This window comes from Tinamus guttatus, unplaced genomic scaffold (genome assembly GCF_059628265.1).
Source record: "Tinamus guttatus ecotype Peru unplaced genomic scaffold, ASM5962826v1 Tinamus_guttatus_pri_ptg000117l, whole genome shotgun sequence".
NCBI lineage: Eukaryota > Metazoa > Chordata > Aves > Tinamiformes > Tinamidae > Tinamus > Tinamus guttatus.
Window position 1 is genome coordinate 831,717 of NW_028288651.1, and position 22,157 is coordinate 853,873.

The 22,157-nt window shown below is 41.3% G+C and overlaps 1 protein-coding gene across 1 annotated transcript in view; it reads left to right on the forward strand.

The window, feature by feature from the left end:
- The window catches only part of PIGN (phosphatidylinositol glycan anchor biosynthesis class N), an 85,820-nt gene extending 64,529 nt beyond the window's left edge, over positions 1–21,291 (forward strand). Inside the window, exons 20-28 of the mRNA XM_088521339.1 lie at positions 1,669–1,771; positions 3,600–3,702; positions 5,877–5,963; positions 7,572–7,627; positions 8,118–8,193; positions 10,671–10,744; positions 12,597–12,639; positions 13,991–14,043; positions 21,004–21,291. Coding sequence (XP_088377465.1) covers positions 1,669–1,771; positions 3,600–3,702; positions 5,877–5,963; positions 7,572–7,627; positions 8,118–8,193; positions 10,671–10,744; positions 12,597–12,639; positions 13,991–14,043; positions 21,004–21,127 — 719 coding nt within the window. The 3' untranslated portion in view covers positions 21,128–21,291. The remainder of the gene's footprint in view (positions 1–1,668; positions 1,772–3,599; positions 3,703–5,876; positions 5,964–7,571; positions 7,628–8,117; positions 8,194–10,670; positions 10,745–12,596; positions 12,640–13,990; positions 14,044–21,003) is intronic.
- The last annotated feature ends 866 nt before the right edge of the window (positions 21,292–22,157 follow it).

Below are 22,157 nucleotides of genomic sequence, written 5' to 3' on the forward strand. Positions count from 1 at the left end.
CACAAACATGACATGATAGCAGGGCCTGAATGAAACTTTCTCAAGCTTATCACCATTACATGTGGGTGAAATTTCTCTTTGCCTGTTTCTGGAAGAGAGTTTTGTCAGAACAGCACTGTTACTGTCTGAACTCACATTTTGTACCTCAGTACATTTATATATTTAAGATATTACAAACATAGTTATTCAGTACTTATTCAAGGTAATGATAAACTAGAATTAACACTCCTGGTGTTTTAGCAAGTTGTTTCAGCTATTCATTCTGACAAATATGAAGTCCACCTTGTGTAAAGTTTTAATTTAAGTCTAAAACAGCTTTTTAAAGAAAGTGTGCTCTTTGGAGAACCAGGCAGGTGAGTTGGTCTTTGTTTCTCTAAGGCCTGTGGAGAGAGCTGGCCTTAGCTGTGGCGCTATATGGTTGCTGCCGTACAACCTAACAGAAAACAGATAGAGACAAACCCAGTGTGATTCCGGCTGCTTTCCCTGTTCTTCAGAAGCTTCTTTTTTATGTTAGCAGATATTTTAAAATATCTATACCTTATATTTCAACCAGACTTTTTCATCAGCTGAAATCTATCTTTGCCGTGTGACAAGTTTTGTTATAACCATGGGCAGGGGTCATGAAGAGAGGTTTGCATAGGTCTGCCAGAAACATGGAGATCTTTTGATGTTTAATATCTGATGTGGTGCCTCAGAGGTGGAGGGACAGTTATAACCTGCTTGGCCACTTGTCTGGCCTCTCCTACGACTGTGCACAGGCTTTAGAAGGCAATAGGTGCTTGATGTGTTCAGTGTCACTCGCAGAGGCCACTTGCTGCACTGAATTTCTTCCTACCAGTTCGGACTTGTGGTGAACGTCCTTGGTGCCCCTCTTGAGCAGGGCCTTCTTTAAGCACAGAGTGACACCAGCGATGCCGAGGGGTTGAAGCACCCTTGAGCTAAAGTCACTCACTCAATTATTCTAACAGGGGTGACACTGGAAGCCAGAGAGTAAAACATGCTGACCCACAAGTTTTAGAAGCTCACAGCTATTTCATGAATGTATTAACCAAAAGTACTGCTACAAACCTATATTATGTCAAAAAAAAGAACCACAACTGAACAACGCACTTCCTGCGTATTTTAGTTTTATTACTGAATCAGTAATATCAGCTAATTACGATTTACTGTTGCTGCAGACTGAGTGATTCAGTAATGCATGGGGGATCATAGTACGTTGAAGCATCACACTTATTTGTCAACTCACTATATAAAGAGATCAAATAAAATTGTTGTATAAAAATTCCATGACTCTGAAAGCCATGGTAAGTGTTTCTCAGGCTCATGTTAAACTGTCAAGTTTAACTGTTTTTGTGGAGTACAGCTGTCTGAATTATTTGAAGGGCATAGTAGTTCCTGAGAAATTATAATGCCAGTGGGCTAGGTAGCCAGGGAATTAATATGATAGAGAAGTTGTTACTTTTTTTTTTTTCTCCAAAGTTACTTTTGAGAAATACTAAGCTTTCTGAACACTTAGATTTCTTTAGGAAAGTAACTTCTCAAAATAGGGGCATATATGACCAGATTTGAATTTTTATATATAAAATATTAAGCTTTGAAAAATGTTGCATTGTTACTGAGGGTGAAATGTTTTGCATGCAGTGACTGAGGAGTCTCTTTTCATTGCAGTTTCTTCCTCAGTGTTGCCTTTCCTGAGCCCCACGTTGCTCTTTCAGCGACTCTTCAGCATTCTGCTCTCTCTGATGTCCGTCTACCTGCTCCTCAGCACCGGGTACTTTTTTGTTACTCTGTTTGTGTTGATGCTAAATATGAAAATCAGGGGCTAAATGTGAAATTGTCTGCTGAATCTCATAAATATTTCTATTAAAGATGTAAAGCTTGCTTCAATTGAAGTCTCAGCATTTATCTGGTTATTTAGCTTACTAAATAAAATTTCAGGAGAACTTCCAAGGTTATGTCTGTATTATAAGCACTCTGTTTTGTTGACATTCTTTTCAGCTGCATCAGGCAGTGGTTGGAAGGATATGTATTCAAGCAGCCTTGTACCAAAATAATGAAATCTGTTTTAATTTATATCTTTTGTTGTTTTGGTACATGTTTTTCTGCTCACAAACAAAAAGAAATAACTCCTGTCTCTCAGTTGCTCAATATTTGCATCTAACTGTGGTTTAAATGGCATCCTCAGGAAACAGCCCTAAAATGAGGGTCAGTTTTCTTCAAGGAGATATTTTGATGGAAGTTGGGGGTTTTTGTGTGTTTGTGTGGGGTTTTTTTGGTCTTTTTTTTTTTTTTTTGGTCTTTTGTTTTTCCAAAGAGATTGTAGACCTGCGTAAAGAACAAGACTTGCTGCCTTTCAGATAAAAGGCAAATCCCCACGGTTAGAGACTGAAGAAAACAGCGTCAGCCAATCCCATGCTTTATTTTCAAAACTCAGTAGGTCTTCAGAGCATAATTAATAGAGAGTATAGGAACCATTCCTTCCCCCTCACCTCCCACTTATCCTTTGGATTTAATCATACTGGAAAATTAAGTGGAATAAAATATATTGCAGCAGACACTTCGCAATAGCTGCCTCTTGAGGATGTATTCATTTCACATGAAGCATTTTTTGACTCTCTCTTTTTAATTTTTTTTCCTTCCCATCTGTCTTCCCCTTCCTCCCACTTCTCATTAAGGTTTTGACTCTAATTTTACTCCTGTCCACCCAAACACTCTTACATTCAGCCTTCTTGGTCTGTCCTGGCTACTGGACAGTGCGAATGTTGCTGTCTCTGAGACTGATAATCTCCCTGTCTGTACTGTGAACACGCACCAAACCACTCGAATGCTGCCAGCTCCCTCCTGTTATCCTGCAGCATGTTCAGAAAAAAATAACAGACAAGTTATCCCACAACATTAAAATCTTGTTAGTCTTCGCTAGGCGCTCTAGGTGAAACGAGTGACTTTGATAGCAGAGCTGTCTTAATGAGAGCGTAACTTGGCACAGTCTTTGAGATGCATGAAAGTGTGTAGTGAAGGAAAAGACTGTTTGATGAAATGTGATGCTCATTTTACTATGTGGAATGCCTCTCTCTGGGAGCTGGATTGAGGTCCCCAGAATAAGTTTGTGATTGGACCCTGAAGAAGGACACTTGCTAGTTGTCTTGTTGACCTGGACTGCACCTCCTGTTCTCAATTTCAAGCAGTTCTGACTACAGAATTTTCTGTTTTGCAGAAAATGGTGATTTTTTTTTCTTTATCTGGTTCCTTTTTGTTTGGTCTGATTTTGTTAAAATTAATCATCACACCAAAGGACACCAATCTGATGTTGTGGATATCGTGAAATCATGTTTCCAATAAGACAGTGTGAATGTTCAGGATCCAAAGTATGAACTGACCAAAGCTGAAGCAGCCTCTGTCTCTCCTACATCTACCATTTAATCATTGTGTGTCTTTAAACTCCACCCGTAAAATGTGGATATACTCAGAAATGGGTAGAGAAGGGAGGACGATGCTGTTTGGTCTTTGGTATGTCACATAAGTAAGAAAGAAAAAATGTATTTGACGTTAAAAGTTTTTTGGTGACTGCAAGTACAGTGATTAACTATGTCGTTGTTCAGATATGAAGCTCTCTTTCCACTGGTGTTGTCCGGTTTGATGTTTGCGTGGATAAGCATGGAGCAAGAAGCATTGCAGCACTACAGTCTTTCACTCAAACCAAAGGTAACAACTGCAGATAATTAACCTGATATAAATATAACTATCAGCTTTATTGTCTTTTCGTTGAGGTACAATAAATAACCTCAGTGGTTTTCGTAGCACAACACTTTGCAGTTCCTTCTTTTGAGTTTGGAAAGACAGTATCAGATCTATTATAAAATGGGAATGTGACCTTGTAAAAGAGATTTATATGAGATTTTATTGAAGATGTTTCTCATCAGAGCCATTCCTGAGAAAGCAGGAAAGCGGTTTGACTTAGTGGTGTATCCTATAGACTACAAAGCTCTTTGAGTGTCATGCTATTTTAGAATAAGTTATAACAGCCCTGTTTAAATTAAGTACGATATTGCTATTACTTTCTGCTCTTCTGATAGAAGAGTCCCAAATGTGCTTGTGAGAGGCTGAAATGACCCATAGGAAACCAGAAATCTCGTTTGACTTAGTCCTGCCACTTTCTCTCTTCAAGGAGAGTGTTTTATTTCTGTTTAGACAGCCACATAGCCAGAGACTGAACTGGAAGTAGTACCTCGGTGGATTTGCCTGGAGAGGGAGTTCTGTAACAGATATCAGTGCGGGTGGAGATGGAGATTGAACGTCTGTGTCAGCGCTGTTCAAAGCCCGTGCTGCTCCTGCTGCCACTGTGAGGCTAGGCCAGTGGTTTAACACGCTGTAGCTCGCACCTCTGAGCTGGTCAGCACCAGAGGGCTTGTTCCCTGGCTGAGCTGAGCCAGGCAGGGGCTGCTACCACGGTCTTTGCTGCTTTCCCAAATGTGCTGCTGTTGATGCAGAGCACAGAGAACCTGGATATGGATGCAGCGGAGCTGCCAGAGCCATTTGTCAGGGGGCTGCTGGTGCAGATCTTCCCTTCCTTTTGTAGCTCATTATAGTGCCGTGATCCAGGAAAAATGCCAGGTGGTGGAACTAGAGCAAAGACATTCACCAGAGCGGACCTGGTGGCAAATACTGTGTTTTTGTGTTAGACCTGCAAAAGAGGTGATTTTAAAACATGAGAAAGAGCAGAATTTGCCAACTCAAGGTTGAGCATCATCAATGAAAGTAGTCACTGTTTTTTGTCTGCATTACAGATACTTAAGGGGCACGTGGGCATATTCTGAAGCATCTTAAATATCGGAAGAGGAATCTGAATGTGAAATATGTGTCCTTAGTGTGAGGCCATGGTAGCAACAGGAGGTTTCTAGCACAGCGTAGTCATCTCTAGGCTTCATTTCCTTCTCTGGGACCAACTTTGACCTTTAGTGTATTCTAACAAGGCATCTCTGATGCATGCCTGCCTGATAGAGGTCTAATATTTAGTCTGTTTAAAAATAAAATTCTATAGAAGCTGTATACTATGTGTAAGACTAGAGCAGTTATGAAGCCCTGATGAACCAAATGCAAATGAAAAGGACACAAGCGAGCTGTAATTAAGTTTTCTGCTGTCACTCCCTGTACATCTCCTGACCTTTGTTTTACTTTGAAATGAAAAGAATGATAGTGCTCAATCCCCCTCACCTTTCTCGATTAGAAAAATCGTCTCCAAAATGTCTGTCAATACCTGCCCCAAAGAAAATTTTTAATTTGAGAATGCAGCTAAGTTTTCTGATATGAGATTGCTTTTAATTAAAATGTTGACAGTATTGAGAATCTATTACTTGTTTTTTAATTTTCCCTAGTGAAAAGTTCAGTGGTCTCTTAAACTCCACAAAGATCATTTCTTTTCAGATCAGGCGATGTTGTGTTAAGAACTGAGTGAAGGAGATGGAGAATATTTTAGTATTCTCATTCACAGCATAAGTCAACTGAGGATAATTGTAGTCATTTATTGCTGTGGGTTTTTATACACATGCTTATGTGAGCAGTGGAAGTGTGTGTGTGTAGGCAGGATATTTATGATGAAAAAAAGATAAATCTAAAGCACAGAAGAACTTCTCTAGTGCAGACAACAGCAGAAACTCTGCTGTGTTCATTCGATCATCTCACTTGTATTATCCTTCTGACTGGTTCATTAAAGTATAATGAAAATATAGGAAAGATTTGCAGTTCTTATCAGGATGCCACTCTAATAACAATTGATGGGGAAGTAGGTTTATTTCTCATTCATTCCAGTAAAAATATGCTTCTTATATCAAAATATCTCAGTTGATATTAGGTATTGATCTCCTCTGCTGTTTTTCCAGCTTGCTGTTTTCAGCTTCTCCTACACCACTGATATAACACAGTTTCGACAGCTCCACTTGGATGACGTCCGTAGGTCTTTTTTCTTTGTATCCTTTTGCTGGTTGCTGTGTTCCAGCCAGGAGATGGGTTCCTTTCCAAGGTACTGAAACCAGAATGCTGGTAGTGTGTGGAAACAGAAACTAGTTGACTCTGACCGAGATAATTTGACTCATGTTGCTCAGAAGACAATGACCTTGTATGTCAGGGTTTTTGATCCAACAATTCTATACAAACTGCACTGCTTTGAGGTCTGGCTCCAAGGCTGAAAAATTTGGTCTCTTATGGACATTATAGTCATGGTCTTGTAAGGGGACTCATTTTCAGTGTGGCTTTTATTACATTTTGTCTGGAGGGAACTCATTCAGCCTTGACGGACTGTTTGGAAGATGTGATATTAAAATTACTCATGTTTTCTCATTTTAGAATATGACTGTGTGTTAGGAAGAAAAAGCTAGGGGACAGGCAGTGACCATAGCCAGTTGTGTGAGGGGAGAAAGGAGATTCCTGCAGACTAATGAGAAATGTTCCCAGAATCTGTCCCACGATTATTCATAGTATATTTTGTTTTCACTGTTAGAAATGCTTCTGGCTTGGGTGGGAGGTGTTGTCTGATTGTTCACTAACATAACAGTCATTTTACGTTTCTGAAATTGAAATTGCTGTTGATTGCTTTTTTTATTTTTTTTTCTTTTTAAATACTGTAGAGGCTTAATCATACCATTTTTCTCTCTCATCATGTAATTGCTGTTAGGTGACAGTGATTTGGCAGGAAGGGTAATGGGTATGTAAGTGGGAGAGAAATTATGAGCAAGTCTGGAATAGAAGGGTTTCTTGTGTAGGTAGGTTTGTTGTAGCAGGAGCTGGGGCAGCCTGAAAAAGCCTGAAAACTGTCCTTAGAGTTTGCAGAATAACCAGCTCGGAGCGGGTCGATCAGAATTGCAGAGCAGACACTGTTGGATTTTATTGATATTGGGAAATTGCAAAAGAGGGGACACTGATACCTTATGAGGAACGAAGCTTAGAGCTAAAGAAGGAGACAAAAATGGTTTGATAGGTGCTGAATATAGGTGAATATAGGGGTTATCCTGATCTGAAAAGGGTGGGATATAAAAACTTGGAGCCATGCAGATAACTGCCAGAACCTTCCTCCCTCCCCACATAGGGAATAACCGTGAATCCCATGTTGCAGTGGGCAGGATCAGGACAACCTTTGGGCAAGAAAACTATGGGAGGGACAGCATAAAAAAGCCTTTGCTCTTGTTTCCTAGCCAGTGCCCTCTTCCCTGGCTGGTTCCTCAGTGACCCCATCAACAAGGTGCAGGACCACAGACACGTTGTTGCCTCCTGCAAATACGTGTGTGTTTGAAGGTGCAACGGGCATCGTTGTCCCAATAACTGCTACCTTGCTCGGGGCCTACAGCAATCCACTTGCATCTCTCCAGGAGACACTTCGAGACGGGCTCCAAAATGCTAAACAGACCCTCCCTCCCTGTCACATACTTCGTATTTCTTAAGTGCAGTGTGGAGCTGTAATAGTGGGTCAGCTTCTTGTAGCTTCATGGCAGGATTTTGAAAGCAAACTGCAATAGAACAGGGAAAATGTTTTTGTTCTGCTGCAACTGTTTCCATGGTGTATTTTCCTTAAATACATCTAGGTTTTCTTCATAGTGACAGCCTTTTTCGGCACTGGCAACATCGCTTCTGTTAACAGGTAAATTTTATTCATTCATTTGAAAAGCGGCAGGGTGCGAAAGAAAATCTTTCTACAATGAGCCTGCTGAATATGGATTTGGTTACCAAAATCAGGCAGCAGTATTATAAGGGTAATCAGTGGAATAATAACTCCCTTCATCCCTGCTCTCTGTAACATGCTCCTAGGAGCCAGAGCTTGCCAGTACTTGGTTGTCCCAGTTTCCACAGGGGATTCTTGGCAGGGTGAGTTCAGAGAGCTCCCCTGCTCCCCGGCAGCAGGGCCCCTCCAAAGGCACCGATAGAGAAAACATGCAGGAAAAGCAAAGTGAGGTGAATAGCCCTTGTTAATTTAACACTTGGGCAAGACAAGAGGAAGTTGGAAGCCTTGCTCAGAAATATTATATGCACAATGTGAGTTTCAGGAGAAACTAAATAACTTTCTTCCTATTTTTTTAATGGAAACTGCCATTTCAAAGATAAGTTGTAATGCCTTTTTCATGCTTCTCTAGTTTCGATCCAGCTTCTGTCTATTGTTTCCTGACCGTGTTCAGTCCCTTTATGATGGGAGGCTTGCTTGTGCTGAAGGTTAGTAATCTTAGTGAAATTTTGTGACAAACTGTTTAATAAATGGCATATCATGCACATAGCTGTTACTTTGCAATTTACAGAGAGATATATTTATATAATTGAGATTCATTAACCCACTTAATCGCATGTGTAGCTTTCAGCCTTGGTGGTGTTTCTGAATAGACCTTTCTGATTTTCTGTAAGAGAGAGACTAAAGTGTATAGAAAATATAACTGGCCTATTATATTTAAGTAGAAACTGTAAATGTAGAGAAGACTTACTTATTTAACAAACGATAAATTTTACCCATACTGTAATACCTACACAAGCATTGAGGAAAACTAAATATATATATATATACACACACACACACACACACACATATATATTTGTATGTATAGTGTTTGTGTAAATATATACATATAGTGTGTGTATATATATGTATCGTATATATATGTAAAATTAGCTTTGTCTATGTGCATTAAATACAGGCGTTAAATGTCATAATGACTAATTTGTCATTTTACAGTGAACACTATTTTTGATAATTTTTAACAGCTTGTTAATACCTTGTTGACCAGCTGGGTAGATGAGGGGAGAGTGGTGGATGTCATATATCTGGATTTCATCAAGGCTTTTGACACCATCCCTCACAACATCCTCCTGGGCAAGCTCCGGAAGTGTGGGATAGATGAGTGCACAGTGAGATGGATTAGGAACTGGCTGGATGGCAGGGCCCAGAGAGTGGTGATCAGTGGTGCAGAGTCTAGTTGGAGGCCTGTAGCTAGCGGGGTCCCCCAGGGGTCAGTCCTAGGTCCAGTCCTGTTCAATTTATTCATCAATGACCTGGATGAAGGCACAGAGTGCTCCCTCAGCAAGTTTGCTGATGATACCAAACTGGGAGGAGTAGCTGATACCCCAGAGGGCTGCGCTGCCATCCAGAGGGACCTGGACAGACTGGGCAACTGGTGGGCGGTGAAAAACCTCATGAAATTCAACAAGGCCAAGTGCAAGGTCCTGCACCTGGGGAGGAATAACCCCAGACACCAGTACAGGCTGGGGACTGACCTTCTGGAGAGCAGCTCTGCAGAGAAAGACCTGGGTGTCATGGTGGATGACAAGTTGACCATGAGGCAGCAGTGTGCCCTCGTAGCCAAGAAGGCCAATGGAATTCTGGGCTGCATTAAGAAGAGCATCTCCAGCAGGTCGAGGGAGGTGATCCTGCCCCTCTACTCAGCCCTGGTGAGGTCACGTCTGGAGTATTGTGTCCAGTTCTGGTCTCCACAGTACAAGAGGGATGTGGAGCTGCTGGAGAGAGTCCAGTGCAGGGCTACAAGGAAGATCAGGGGCCTGGAACATCTGCCCTATGAGGAGAGGCTGAGGGAGCTGGGCCTTTCAGTCCCGTAAGAATTCACCCTGAAGAAGAGAAGGCTGAGAGGAGACCTGATCAGTGTATATAAATACCCCAAGGGAGGGGGTGAAGAGGATGGTGCTGGCCTCTTTCAGTGGTGGCCACCAACAGAACTAGAGGTAATGGCCACAAACTGAAACACCAAAAGTTCCCAGGAACTTAAGGAAAAATTTTTTAACAGTGAGGGTGACAGAGCACTGGAACAGGCTGCCCAGAGAGGTTGTGGAGTCTCCTTCTCTGGAGATCTTCAAAACCCGCTTGGACGCAGTCCTGTGCCACGTGCTCTAGGTGACCCTGCGTGTGCAGGGGGGTTGGACTAGATGACCTCTAGAGGTCCCTTCCAACCTTAAGCATTCTGTGATTCTATCTTGTTAGTTGCTAGGGATTGAATTGCGCTTTTTGTTTTCAGGCAAGGTGTGGGAGCTCCTTCCTGATACTTGAGTTCAGGAGCGCAGCACAGAGGAGAGACACTGAGTTTACGGCTTATTGCTAAATGACATTTCTTGCCTCTATTTCTCCTCCTTCTGTCCCAGAGAAAGCAGACTTAAATTAGAAATAAACTATTTCTAGCATACTTTTTTTTTCTAATTCACTGGTCTATTTCTATTTGCTTGACTTGGTTTTGGAGGAACAGTGTTGCCATTTTGTTGGTGAACATAATCTATATTTAGATATTTGTGGCTGAGCTGAAATTGTCTCATTGTACTTGGAGTTCTGCAGTCTGTCACGTGAGATATTGGACCTGGATAGTTTTGTATTCTAGCCCTTTTGAAGTATTTATTGACAATGCAAAAATGGATAAAGGAAGTGAGGATCATGAGCGTGGTTTAATTATCCTTTTTCATATTGCCGCATGGTTTGTTTCACTGCAGTTCAGCCGTGACCATAGAAGGTTTTTTTTCTTATTATTCATTTACTAACATGCTTCCTGCAAACTGATTTTCAAGCTTTTCTTGCCAATATTTTTATTTTCACACCATAAACATTTCCTGATAATTTTGAAAGTGTGAAAATGTTTCGTCTGTCTTCCAGGTTGTTTTATAAGTGTGGTTGTAAACTAAAATATAGTTTGTGTTTTAAACAGGTTGTAATCCCATTTGTTTTGGTATCATGTGCTTTCGAAGCTGTCCAAGTCACAACACAACTTTCTTCTAAAAGGTATAGTAAGTTCTAAATTTCTGCATTATTAGGGTTTCAAATCTATTTTGCCAGAATTTGTAGTTGTCCAATCTCAGTCTTATTAAAACAAAACAAAGCAACCAAGAGATCATACTGTTACTTCTATTTGGTATTACTATTCTGGGATTTTGTTGTTTTTGCAAGCTCAGGAATCCTTTGCTGAGTAATAAATGAGTATAAATGGAAGTGTTGGCCCTGTCTGAAACAATCAGGTATTTAATATTCTTTGTTGACAATACACAGCAGGGACACCTTTTTTTCGTTAATGTAGAAAAATGAGCAGAATTTAAAATTTGATTTTTGTTTTATATTACACGTCTGCCTACAGTGCGATTATTTTAAATAACCCATTTGTAATCTAACCAATTGAGTAGCACTGACATCACTACAAATAGAATTTCAGAGAAAAGGGAAGGGGAAAAAGCAGGCTGCATGCCTTTCCGTGGAAGTTCAGTACTGCCCAGATGAATCTGTCACCCCACCCTGGCGCTTTCAGTGCACCAGAGGACATCGTGGATCCTCTGCTTCTCACGTAGGATTATGGATGATGCCATGAAGGAGGATGCTCCTTCTGCAGGTCAGGGAGCAAAATACAGTTTTTTGTGATTTGGACAAGTAGGTCTGAAACTCCCCCTCTTTCTAGGAAGACTCGTTTTGCCAGTCATGGGGAATATTCTGTCAGAGTCAGTCCCTAGAGCTTGCTCATTACAACAGCCCTCTAGTTGAGCGCTTGCACAGCACTGCAGTATTGCAATGTCCTGTCTGAGCCCCGTGCAACCTGAGCATGCCTGAGGTTTGCAGTAAGCCAGAGAAATAGTTGGGTTGTTGCATCCTTAGTTACTAATGAAGCATTGCCAGGACTTCAGCAATACTTGAAGATACAACTTTCCCATCAGGTGACATGGGTACGAGTGGTGCCCAGCACAGGCTCATACAGTGCTACAGTAGGACATTAAAAAAAAAGCACACGCACACACAGGCACGCACAAAATTCACATACTTTTGGTGGTGGTGCTGGTAAATGAACTGTGTTCTGCTTAAAGACATTTCTGTTAGTGGGTTAGCTGTTTGCAACATTGCTTCAGTGCCATCAATATAGAAACTAGTTTTAAGCAGTTCATGGCAACTACTTTCATGTAGTTTATGATTTACATATTTTAATAACAACAAGATTAAGGTAATGGGGGAAAAAAGCACAGCTTTTTGGCTTTCCTGAAGTAGCCTGCAGTCTGCCGACGAGACCTTGGGTCTGGGCACATGCCCCAAAATGCCGGGTGCTCCCGGAGCAGCTGGAGGCACCCACGGTCCGGATGGGAGGCTCTCCCCAGCTTTGGCTCCTACTCAGCCAGGCTATCAGAACACAGGTATTTGCATATGCAAAAGCAGTGCTGGTCACACTAGAGTCCACCCTGAAGTTTTTAAATCAGCTTTCTTTGACTTATTTGGCACATAAGCTCCCTGTGTCAGGACAGGGTGCTAGCTGCTGGACAAGTCTGGTTTGTAGCGTTCGGTTTTTGATGTGAATTAGAAGTATGCCTAGCCTTCAGCCTTTGGGATGCTGCTCTTGTCTTCTCATAAATCACTTGTGTTGGGGTTCCCTGTTGCAAAACTGGAGCTCTTTTAATTAAAAATGTCTTTTTCAAGCAGGGTGGGATTACAAGCACCAAATGCTATGGTCATATATTTTAACTTTCTCTGGTACAGTGACATACATCTGAGCGATTGAAAAGAAATTGTATCATATGAATTCCTTAATGGGTTTTAGTAAGCTTTGTAATTGTCTGTGGCCACTAGTAGAAGTTGATGGTCTGTTCTTGCTTTTTTCTTTCAGCCTCTTCCTCATTGTTCTTGTGATTTCAGACATGATGGCTCTGGTAAGCTGCCGTTGCACATTCTGTTCAAATGAGATCCAGAGGCAGAGTACTCTCCTAATTCCATCTGGGAAGAGCCGAATTTGTTTCAGACTTCAAAGTTTTCAGAACTAGGGCACTGAATTTAATCAGAATTCTGGCCTAATTTAGAGATAAAACTTCTCCAATTGCCTCTCTCTGAATTTTACGTAGTTAATGGCTTCTGAAGAGGCAGTATTCTTATTACTTAACCTTCTGACTCTTTCATTTTAAGTTATCATTCCCAGTTTTTTGTATGATTAAAAGTATGTACTCAATGCCTCCTCAAGCTACATTCAATCCAGCAAGCAGTGCCCAATGGTATCACAAAATAAACAGGAACATTTCAAAATAAGCAGGTAGAGTTTTGTACGGACTGTTTTAGTTTCAGCTCTTTGGAGTAAATATTCCTGATGTGAGTTGATTCTACAGTGTGATTTATGGATCTAAGCTTATAGAAAAGCAGCAGGCACAAAACCAAATAATGATTCATTTGTCTGTAGAGTGAAAAATGGAAAAGATATAGTTTTGTGTAGTTTTTTTTTAAAAAATCTTTCCAACTAAACTGAGTTTTTTATAACTGCCATAGGAAAGGGATTGAAATACCAGTAAATAACACTCATTACATTTCACTAATAAAATCAGTCCACCTGGCCTGAAAGGGAAAGCAGTGGAGATATGTACTGCTATGATCAAGGTCTTATATCTAACATATTCTGCTTTGACTTAATGATTTTAAAACAAATGTGTAGTGATGTACAAAACAAAGTATGACCAAAGAGGTTTGATATGCAGCAACTGTGTGTATACAAGAAATAAAAAAGATTGTTTTTTTTTAAAAAAAGAAAAAGGCTTATGTGGTGTATGGTCTTGAATCTTACTAACTGCTTAATGTGGCCATCACCTAGAATTTGGGGATTAATTTACACAGATCAAGCTGTGTTTTCTTCTGGCATTTTTCTGCCCAAGGTGCCCAAAGAAATTTTGGGAAAAATTCCAAGAAAATATGGGGCCTTCTCATTGGCACAGACATTAGATGTTATCCATTATTTTAAGCAATTAAATTCGTGAATTTAATTCCAGCAATTTTCTTCCTGAGACGGTTCTCTGCTGGTAATCTTTCGTGCTTCTTGCAAAGACCTCGACAGAACTTAGTCCCTCTCTAGCTGTTTGTGTTCAATACCACATTAAACTTATTTCTCCCTCCTAGAATATTCTTCACTTTGGTCCAAACGAGCATTCCTGGAAAGGTCTTGCCCTCGTTCTACGTGAAGAATTAAAAACTTCAAGTAAACAACCTGAAAACATTGTTTTTATTTTGTGTTTTATTTCCTAGCACTTTTTCTTTTTGGTTAAAGATTATGGAAGCTGGCTCGATATTGGAACAAGGTACAGTATTTTTTGCCTTCGCTGCATTTTCAAAGTGCTCATAGGTTAATATTGTTGTTTATCTACTTAGAACTCTTGTAATTTTTTGCAATTACTTTCCCTAATCAAATGCTTGAGTAAGGTTCACAGTAGTTAAATCACATACACATGCCCCAGCCTAAACCCTGTGTCTTAAAATTTGTGCCAGAGTGACATGAAATAAGCAGTGGATTTATGATGTTAAGAAAAACAGTATTATTTGTTTGCTTTCTAAAGAACAGTAATTACACAATATGTTTTAATTACTGTTTTGCATTTTAATTACTTTTAATTTCTGCTAAAATATAATTTATCAGAATTGTTAATTGCCTTGAATCTACGTAAGCCTCCACATACAATCCCTGTGAATTAATGAGCCTCATGTAAATGTGTTGGTATCTAGTAAGACCTATGCGATTTTCCAGCCTCAGTTAGAGGAGAATAAATCCGTGATATTTAAACATGGAAATCACTGCTATAACAAATATATTCCAATTTGCATGATGTAGCCTTGTAGCCTAAAGGTCAAAGGGTAGAATTTCAGTTCTGCTGTTTTATTTTTACCTATCTCAGAACTGACAGAGAGTACTGACATTTTGGATGTAACTTCCCTGACTTAGGGAAGTCGGTAATACTCTGCAAGAAGGCTGAGAGAGAACATGTTGTTGTTAACTCAGCCAGTCCAGTCACTTGAGACTGTTATTTAAGCAAAAGTTGAATAGTGACCCATGGTTAGTATTAATATTGTGTTTGCTTTGCTCAGCCCTGTGCTACCTTTGGTACATGCGTGTGTACACACGCATACCCATACACAGGTACTTTCCGCCTGTTCTTTTGTGCAGATAAAAAATCCTGCTTGTGGCTGCCTTCTGGAAGCTCCCAGCAGGAAATTAAGCTTTTGGTAAATTGGATGGCCTCATCCTCTGGTTATTTGAATTCCCATGTAGATTAATATGTATGTTAAAGACCCAGAAATGTTCTCTTCTGCTGGACGAGAAGATTTCTAATTGGGAGTTAGCAAACAAAAATAAAACCTCTTGCAGATAACCACCAGCTTCCTCTTTATAGCATAGTGATTTATAGTCATGGTACGTTCTTGGATCTATTTCAACTGGAAGTGTGCCTTGTTCCCAAGACTTCAGGGAAGTCGGTTCTGCACCAGTGTAATTCTCATCCCAGTGTACAAGCTATGTGCCCTGAAGAAGGCTCTGAAAAGGTCCCTTTGAAAAAGTGATTTGTGACCAATTTATAATGTGGTAGCTCACAATGCACAGGCAGCCTTCAATTTGTGGTTATTGCCTTTTTGAGAGCTTCACTTTGCCACCTCCATTATTTTTAGTTCTTCATATATGTTATGTGTTTGTGTCTGTAAAATATGTGTATAAAACAAAGCTTTCTTGGTTGCATAAGAAAACAGGTGAGGCTGTAGGCAGAACTGGAGCAGTCCTTGTCTCTCACAGCAACATTTTGACCCCTGCACCTTCAGATAGGAGCAGTTGTCTGCTTTTTGATACTCAGGCTAGGCCACAGTAGTAGACAACAGTAGGAGATATTTTGGGCATTCCTAAGAGGGAAGATGAGCATTTCACAGGTTGGCAGGCAGCTCCTAGGGGAGATAGGTACTGAAGTGGCTCTTTCCTGTCCTCTTGCTACCACTGCTGTGACAGTTCTGTGGCATTCCTGTTGCCTGCTATTGCTTTGGCAGCAAGTTCTGAAAATATTCTTACTCAGTTGACATTTTAGGTGTTGCCAAAAGACCTGAGAAGACTGAGTCAGTGCAGGAAATGATACTGCCTCCCCTCTCCCCCAACCGCTTGTATCTCAGCGAAGCCTGTAGAAAATTTCAGGGAGCAAAGAATAGGAGCACCCTTAGGGACAGACAGCTGCCGCCACCTTTGTTTCTTTTTGTGACATGGATAGGGAGCGGGATGCGTGTGGGGGCGAGTGTAATTATCAGGGTTCATGTTACATTAGTGGTTACCAGCTCACTGAAATCATGGACTGAAAAAGCAGCAGTTTGCCTAGTGAAGTCTGAGAGATTCATTTGTCTAAAATCTGTTTGAGTCCGGGGTTATATATGTTGTATTTGGAAAGCTTGTGGTGCGTATTTCCTTTTGTTGCTGTTTCTGTTGAGAGAGTTTTCTGGATTTTTCTAAATAATAGGCTTCAAAACCCTTTTATGTCCTCTCTCCTATGTGCAAGTTCAATAGGACAAACTCACTGGACAGCACTTGAGTATTTCAATGCAAGTGTTCAGAGCTTTTTATGTTAGAGATAAGGATTTCACTGGTCTTTTGTGGTGTGCTGGTGTTCTGTTGCCTTGCTGACTTTCATCATGTGGAAGTGTTTCTTCTTTACTCATGTGCTTCCATTTCGTAATTTTGTCCCTGGCTTTGCATCTCATTCTACCTTACTGCATTTCTGCATTAACATGATGTCCTTATTCTCTCGGTTGTATTGCAGCCATAACACTGAAGTTCTGTCTTTGAACATAAAAGAGATTTCTACTTTCCCCTCTTCTCCCAGATTGCTACTGAAATGCTGAGTAACAACAAATCCACCCATACAGTCGCATTCAGCAAATGAGCAATGCACCATCGAGTCCCGTATCTCAGTAAATTACCCACTACCGTATTTATCTGTGGCCTCTTAGGAACTTTTTTGTCATCTTGCACAATTGTGGCACAAAAATCAACATGAACTTTTTTTCAGAGCTTTCCATTGCTTTGATATAAGAACAGGGTAATAATCTTGCAGTGGCCACTTAGGCAAGCTTCAGAGGTCTGTCGACCTTACTATGATCCTCTTACCCTACATGTCTTGGGGTCACCATAAGCTGCGTTATATGCACTAGAAAGTAACCATCCTTAAAATTCATAAAAATAATAATACAGTCTTCCTAGTATCTTTGATACACCTGTTTGTGGTACGTGATCTTGAGAAGTTTGTTCTGACAGATTCTTCTATTTTTGAATAACAGGCAAAAAGAATAGTTAGATTTCTGCTGCTTTGTTATTAAAATTAACGTTTCTATGGCTTAAAAACTTTATTACAGATGTATTTATAGCTTTAAAGATGTATCTGTATAGAATATAAACTTTCTAAATAGTTATATATTCAGATGGTTGAGATAAACAACTGAAGCCTCATTTTATATGACATTATATAGGTTTTTTTCTTTTTACAGAACCATTGTTTTTTATAACAGTTGCTAGAAAATATAGAGATAGATACAATCTGAACTACTCTTCTGCAGTTTCAAAGTTCAGAGGACACAGATAAAGTACAGGAGACTGTTTTTGTTATGTTTTCTTGAAATACAGAAAACAGGAGAGAATTGTTCTAGCAGCATTGCTACTAAAAGAAAGTGCACCTTGGACTGTTAATCTGTGCGTATTTTGGGACCGTATAGTAAAAATATTGTAGTTTTGGGGAGATGAGGTTTCTGTGTGTTTATTAAAACAATAGGTGTGTAAATAGAACAAGAGTGCTACCAACAACCTTAAGAACAGGAGCTAAGAGTGACATGGTTTGTGAATTGTTTCAAGTGGAGAGAGGAAGGATAAGGACTCTCCCCTAAAATGCTTAGACTTAAACTTTAGAATCTACATCTGTACTGTTATGTGTAGGATTTTTCCTAAGCACACACCGAAAGTAGCACGTCATGAAGAAAGGGGGCTCTCAAGCTCTCCTGAGAAGAGCTCTCCAAGAGGGGCTAAGTTTTGCTTAGTTTTATTTCAGTTCCAGTTTTTGAATGGCTAAGGTACCATTCTCCACCTTACCAGTTGCTAATCCAGTCTGCTGTCTTAACTATCGTCTGTCTGGAGAGAACAGACACTCTTCTCTGGAGAAGGATCTTTTTTTTTTCCCCTTCCCCACTGATGTTTGGTGTCTCCTTTCCTGTATTTGTGAAGCCATCCATCAGCGACCTCTTTTCTTCCCATGCCTTTGCCCGTTCGTCTCATCCTTTATAAGTCTTACCCACTACTTAGTCTGCTCTTCCTTGTCCTGGACCTATCTTGCCTGGATCCTGAAGTATCACTTTTTTTTCTTTTGTTTTTTCCTCTTTATGGAGCTGGGGTAAGCTTGTTTTTAGTATTGCCTGCTTTACTATATCTACACATGCAGCCAAAGCTGCAGTTCGGCGTTGTGTAAGGATCCAGATTTTTCCATCACTGTTATGGCACATACCAGTAGGAGTCTTGCTTTGTTTGCTTTTTTACTTAAATACAGCATTATGCCAACCTGAGAACTAATTTACCAAGCATTGCTGCCTGCAGGCTCTGCAGTTCCAGTTGCTGATACCCCCAGCGATATTGGCCGTTTGCCATTATATGATAACACATAGGCTGAAATTGCTTTTAGTTGTGCTCTGTGGCATAATGCATTTTTTCGTTACTCTGAAGATCTGATAATTTAATAAAGGAACATAGCCATTCTGGGTTTTTTTGTTGTTATTATTTTTTGTTTTTTTCAGTATAGCAAAGGAGAAATTTCTGTTGGGAAGTTCCTCAGTGCTTGATTTTGTTGTACTGCAAAACAAAACAGAGTAGACTCCAACCTCCCTCTGGCCCTTCTTCCTCTGTGCACATCTTTGAAGATATCATTAGAATTTGCCCACAACTGTGACCGAGCGACCCTGATGCTGGGGTGCGCTTCAAAATCAGGCACCGAGGAATTTCCCAATAGCAAACTGCCATATGATTCAAGAGCGCAAGTTGCCTGTAGTTTTGGGGGGTGGGAGAGGGGAAAGAACAGGAAAAAAAGTGGTACAGCTTTTGAGAGAATGGGTGCCTCTTTCTACTCCTAGAGCTACAGGTATCTCTTGATCAGACTGGACTTTGGTCTTGGATATGGCAGGTATCTCTGTCTGAGATCTGTCCGTTAGCAGTAGCTCATTTGGAAAACAGCTGACTGGCAAGTAGCTAAGCAGAATCGGAGGAGATTTTTCCTTTCAGCAGCCCCGCTTTGTGTTTGCCTAAAATCATCTGTTAGCATCCACGTCTGGCAAAGCCCATTCTAGGGCCAGGAGAAGTGAGATGTCTGCATAAGCCCCATGCTGATGGGGCCCTTAGCAAATACTCAGTAAGCCTCTTATGACTGTCTTAAGGTGTGTGTAGAAATACAGGAGCCCTCATTTGACTTCTGATTTTTGAATTCAGCACTTTCAAACCTTCTTGGAAAGCTAGAATTAGAACGTTGCTACTTGCAGGAAAAATAAAATTCTGGTGCCCTGCAAGAAGGAAAGCTGAGATACTGACAGTAATGCATGAGACATTAAACAATGCAGCTCTTCACCAGAGTGGTTATTCCCTTAAAAGCTATGCAAATGTCCATGCCTGTGGCACTTGCACAGGCCCCAGGGCATGTCACACCATGAGGGTTACATGAAACCAAGGTTTGTCTCTCACAGTGCAACATTATGTCCCTTCCCATGGAGCCCTGACGCTGAACTGCGGACCCAGTCTGCAGCACACCCAGGTGGATTTCCAAAGGGCGCCCTTGGGAGGGAGGTGTGTTATCTCTGGGCTGTAAATGTGCTGCGAACTACGAAGCCCAGAGGGGACTGCCCAGGTTAGGGCATGCTTTTTGCCCGATCACATGCTCTCGCTGTGTGATCTGGCCCATCGCCTGCCAGAAACAAGGGCAGGAGTAGGAATGTTTCCAGTTGCACTGTGTGCAGCTGGGAGTTCACACAGAGGCAAGGTGCAGGATGCTGGGCTGGATTGTGCCTGCTGAGGTTTGAGGCTGTTTGCAGCAATGGTTTTTTAAGTAATAGAAGTAACTTGTAGCAGCAAAGTCCTTTTCAGTGCTCTCCAGCCTAGTGTATTCAGACTGGTTCCTTTGGTTGCTCGCATCCTGGCTATGGAAGAGTTCCCACTCATTAGCAAATTTCTGGATTAGTTTTATTTTCCCATGCTGGTTAGTGTCCAAGCTTTGTTAAAGCCAGTGTTTCTACACTTCACAGAACTAAATTATGCCATGTTAGTGCCAAGACTGTCACAGTCTGGGGTCGTGAGGATTGATAGTGTCAGAATTACGAGCTCTGCTGCTCTTCCGTGGCTAAACTGTCAAACAGAATGAGTCCTCAGGCAGAAATTCCAGACCATTAAACCTCCAAGCACTCCTTGGAATCCTTTTTTTGGTAAATAAGCTCAGACTTCATCAAGTCTGAAGTTATCCTGCTCTTTCTGAAGAGCCATCTGTTTTGAAATAGTGGAGATGCAGGAGGTATGGATACCTCTAATGGCAGTATCTTTGATAGTCCTAGGAAAAAAATGAACAGTTGCATGGGTGGCTTTGGATGCTGTAATGGACATGGGGTGCAGCAGTATTTCCTCTGAAACTCTAGGCTAAGATGTCACTGGATTCAGGAAAAAAAAAAAAAAGATTTCTTTATGACTAGTGACTTATATTAAAGAGCTGCTTGATTCAAATATCAAACACGGGATGCTGAATGTTATAGGTCAAAACTCAAGTCTAACTCAATATCCTCACTGTAATATTAGTCAAATCAGATATCCAAGCAGACAGAGAGACATGGAGCAAATGGAGGACAGTCTTTCTGCTTGCTATCTTTCCAATAATCAGTGAATGAAAAAATGAAGCTCAGCTGGCATATCTGAGTTGTCTTATTACCAAAGAATGTCTACCTTGTGGTGAATTCTCTCTTTTGCATGATCCTCAGCACACTGAAATTTTGCAATGGTTTCTGTCACAGAAACCATTGTCCCTACCCTTTTATTTTGCCAGAGATTTTGGTTTTGACACTGTAGTGCTATTATAAAGGTTGCCATCCCAGGGCAGTCTATATAAATGTAGTACTGGACTAATAAGTAATAATTAGATGTGAATATTTTTTCAGAAGGCTATTTAAACTTAATTGTTTTTCTCACATTGTGCATTTTTTTTTCCTTTTTTTCAATCTGTATCTCCTTGCAGCATTAGCCACTACGTGCTGGTGATGTCCTTGACCATATTCATGATGCTGATGAATGGACTGGCCCAGCTGCTGACTACAAAGAGGCTTGAACTTCCCAGAAAGACTAAGCACCATTTGACGTGATGACGTGTTAAATGTTCCTGCAGATTTTCCCACCCTCAGCCTTTCTGTGAACCAACCTCTGACCCTGGAATGTAAATACAAGCTAACAGACTAGAGTGCCAAAATCCCATCCAGGGATCAGAGTGCTCTGCTGATACAGATTAAATGATGTCCCGGGGCTGAAATTTGTGTTTGGAGATTGTCATTTAGACATCAGCTGGGCTAAAATAGCCTCATCCATAAGTGACATCTCTCTTGAAAGAAAAAACAGCAATTAAGGCCTGTTTAGAAGAGAGAGGCAACCATCTTTTGGGTTTTTTTTCCAGTTGTTATAACTCAGCTTCCAGCTGTTCGCCTTCACACACCTTCTCACTAGGAGTCTGCAAAGTCCTAGCTTCATTGCATGCCTCACATAAGCATCTTGCAGCCGAGGGCATAAACACAGCCAGTCTGGGCAGATGACCGACACGTTTGTTGCCCAGCCTCTGCGGCTGGTGAGGCTTCGTGCGGGCCGTGGAGCGCCGTGGCCTGCTCGAGCGGCCCAGGTGAGGGGAGGAGGCCTCGTGCGCTGCGAGGCGGCTGCTCTGAGGCGATTGCTTTCAGCCGGCCGCGGTGCCCCCTGCTGCCACTCACCGCTCTCCTGCTGTCCCCTGTGCTGGCAGGAACGCTAGGGCAGGCGGAGCAGCAACCACATGGAGTAACTGATGCAGTCGAACACGAACCTCATGAGAGAACAGTGAAACACAGCTCAGAGCAACCGGTTCCCCGGGCCAGCTCAGGGGTGAGTCCAGGCAGGAGGGGGCTGATTTTCGGTGGCAAGTGAGAGGAAGATCAGTGTAAAGAGCTGAGGAACCTGAGGCCAGAATAGGCGGTTTGCGTAGGGTGACACCCGTGCTGCCCCTCAAAGGCTTTTTCTTTTGATAACATTTGTGTTCTGCTCCTGATGGCAAGCATCATCCTGCCTGATGGTGCTGCGGTGAGATAAGCGCAGACCTCCTGGTGCTGTGTGGGTTACCAGCTGAGGGCAGAGCGCGCTGCAATATCTATAGGC